The sequence below is a fragment of the Sinocyclocheilus grahami genome, unplaced genomic scaffold (genome assembly GCF_001515645.1).
Source record: "Sinocyclocheilus grahami isolate Dianchi unplaced genomic scaffold, SAMN03320097.WGS_v1.1 scaffold4561.1, whole genome shotgun sequence".
In the NCBI taxonomy this organism is placed as follows: domain Eukaryota; kingdom Metazoa; phylum Chordata; class Actinopteri; order Cypriniformes; family Cyprinidae; genus Sinocyclocheilus; species Sinocyclocheilus grahami.
This window is the reverse complement of record NW_015509473.1, coordinates 9,692-10,843: the sequence shown is the minus strand read 5'-3', so window position 1 is coordinate 10,843 and position 1,152 is coordinate 9,692. Positions and strand designations below refer to the sequence as shown.

Below are 1,152 nucleotides of genomic sequence, written 5' to 3'. Positions count from 1 at the left end.
ATGTAGTTGCAAAGTTACTTATAGTTAGTAGAATGTCTAAAGTGGGCTATCAAAATAAAGTGTAACCCACCTTATTTATGACACATACTACTGTATATATTACAGGCAAGAACATGCACTAGAACACGCAAATGTTTCATGTTAAGAATTTTTCCATTTTGTTTGTTGCGTTCATATTCTGTGCTCATCTGCTTGCCTGTATAGAATAAGGATCATAAAGTACTTTAAGGCAGGTTAAGCATTTTTCATCCTAAGCGCTTTAGAATGACTCCTCTTTTTAGTGGCTGAAAAACTCTGTCTGGTTCTGTATATGGGTAGAACTTGCAGTTTGTTCACATATAATTGTTTTCTTCTCTAGAGTGGTGAAATAGTCCAAATGTTGCTGGACAGATGGAAAATTGAGAGGCCTGTACTGCAGTTCAGTGGATGTTTTGCCCTCCAGGTCTCCACACCAGTCACATGACTGAAAATATTGTTAATTTACTCAATACATATTTGTGTAATTACACTGTAACAAGGATATATTCAAAATAAAATGTGACCAAGTTGGAATACGGGTTGGAATAGGGAAAGGGGATTTATAGTAAGTTTAGGTTTGTAGTATGGTCAAAATTGTGATTACATGTGTAATTATATGGTTTTCCTTTATAATTACAATGTAACAACTATGTACATATTCGTTAAAGACACATAGTGTGTGTCCAAACTCTCTTAGATTTGAGCTTCTTTAGATTACAGCTCTGTTCACTCAGGACATTCACTCAACCAATTGTATGAGGTGCATCCTGGGATTCTTTTAAACAGTATTCTTTTAAACAGGAATTATGCTGTACACTTGTTGGCTGTTTCACCATGCAGTTCAACCAAACATAAAAACGGGAAAGAAATTCATATGAAAGCACAATTTATATTTGTCTTCAAAACTAATTGCAAGCATTTCAGCATAGGAATATGCCTTAAGATATAAAATATATGATTATAAAGACGGTATGAAGTATGTCCACATTTTTGATGTAGAATGAACCTTACATACATTATTTTTTTGAATTAGTAGCTGTATTTACCAGGTTTGTGTACAATCACAGCTAACGGGTTGGAGATTATCTTGGCTTTCTGTACATCCTTTTGATAGGCATCAACTTGACACTGGTA

At 34.3% G+C, this 1,152-nt stretch overlaps 1 protein-coding gene across 1 annotated transcript in view; it reads right to left on the bottom strand.

The window, feature by feature from the left end:
• Positions 1-1,146, bottom strand: part of LOC107576890 (immunoglobulin superfamily member 3-like) — a gene marked incomplete at its 5' end in the record, with an annotated part of 3,941 nt that extends 2,795 nt beyond the window's left edge. The window contains one exon of the mRNA XM_016263012.1: positions 1,065-1,146. Within this exon, the coding sequence (XP_016118498.1) occupies positions 1,065-1,146 (82 nt within the window). The remainder of the gene's footprint in view (positions 1-1,064) is intronic.
• Between the last annotated feature and the right edge of the window lie 6 nt (positions 1,147-1,152).